The sequence below is a fragment of the Eimeria mitis genome, genomic scaffold, assembly GCF_000499745.2.
Source record: "Eimeria mitis Houghton genomic scaffold, Emh_scaff9547, whole genome shotgun sequence".
NCBI lineage: Eukaryota > Apicomplexa > Conoidasida > Eucoccidiorida > Eimeriidae > Eimeria > Eimeria mitis.
This window is the reverse complement of record NW_013577049.1, coordinates 372-943: the sequence shown is the minus strand read 5'-3', so window position 1 is coordinate 943 and position 572 is coordinate 372. Positions and strand designations below refer to the sequence as shown.

Here is a 572-nt window from a genome sequence, read left to right as displayed (position 1 = left end):
GGTGGTGGTGATGATGGTGGTGGTGGAGATGCTGCTGCTGCTGCTGTTGCTGCTGTTGCTGCTGCTGCTGCTGATGGTGGTGGTGGTGGTGGTGGTGATGGTGCCGCTCATGCTGCTGCTGATGCTGCTGATGCTGCTGGTGCTGCTGCTGAGGCTGCTGCTGCGGGCGTTGCAGCTGTTGGTGCTGCTGCTGCAGCGTTTGCTGTTGCTGTTGCTGTTGCTGTTGCTGCTGCTGCTGCTGCTGCTGCTGTTGCTGCTGCTGTTGCTGCGGCTGCTGTTGCTGGCGTTGTTGTTGCTGCTGTTGCTTCTCTTGCGTCTCTACCTTGCCGCTCCCTTTCGTCGCTTGCTGCTGCTGCTGCTGCAGTTGTTGTTGCTGTCGCTGCATCTGTTGCTGTTGTTGCTGCTGCTGCTGCTGCTGCTGTTGCTGCTGCAGTTGCTGCTGCTGCTGCTGCTCTTGCTGCTGCTGCTGCTGCTTGCTCGTCTGTGTCTTTGTCTTGGGTTCTCTAGCGGGGGACTGCAGGCAGTGGGCGGGGCTCCAGGCTCTCCTGCTGCTGTGTGTCTTTGAGTGTGCA

The 572-nt window shown here is 59.8% G+C and overlaps 1 protein-coding gene across 1 annotated transcript in view; it reads right to left on the bottom strand.

Annotated features, from left to right (window-relative positions):
- EMH_0097550 (uncharacterized protein) overlaps positions 1 to 385 on the bottom strand; it is a gene marked incomplete at both ends in the record, with an annotated part of 567 nt that extends 182 nt beyond the window's left edge. The window contains one exon of the mRNA XM_013502561.1: positions 4 to 385. Within this exon, the coding sequence (XP_013358015.1) occupies positions 4 to 385 (382 nt within the window). The remainder of the gene's footprint in view (positions 1 to 3) is intronic.
- Between the last annotated feature and the right edge of the window lie 187 nt (positions 386 to 572).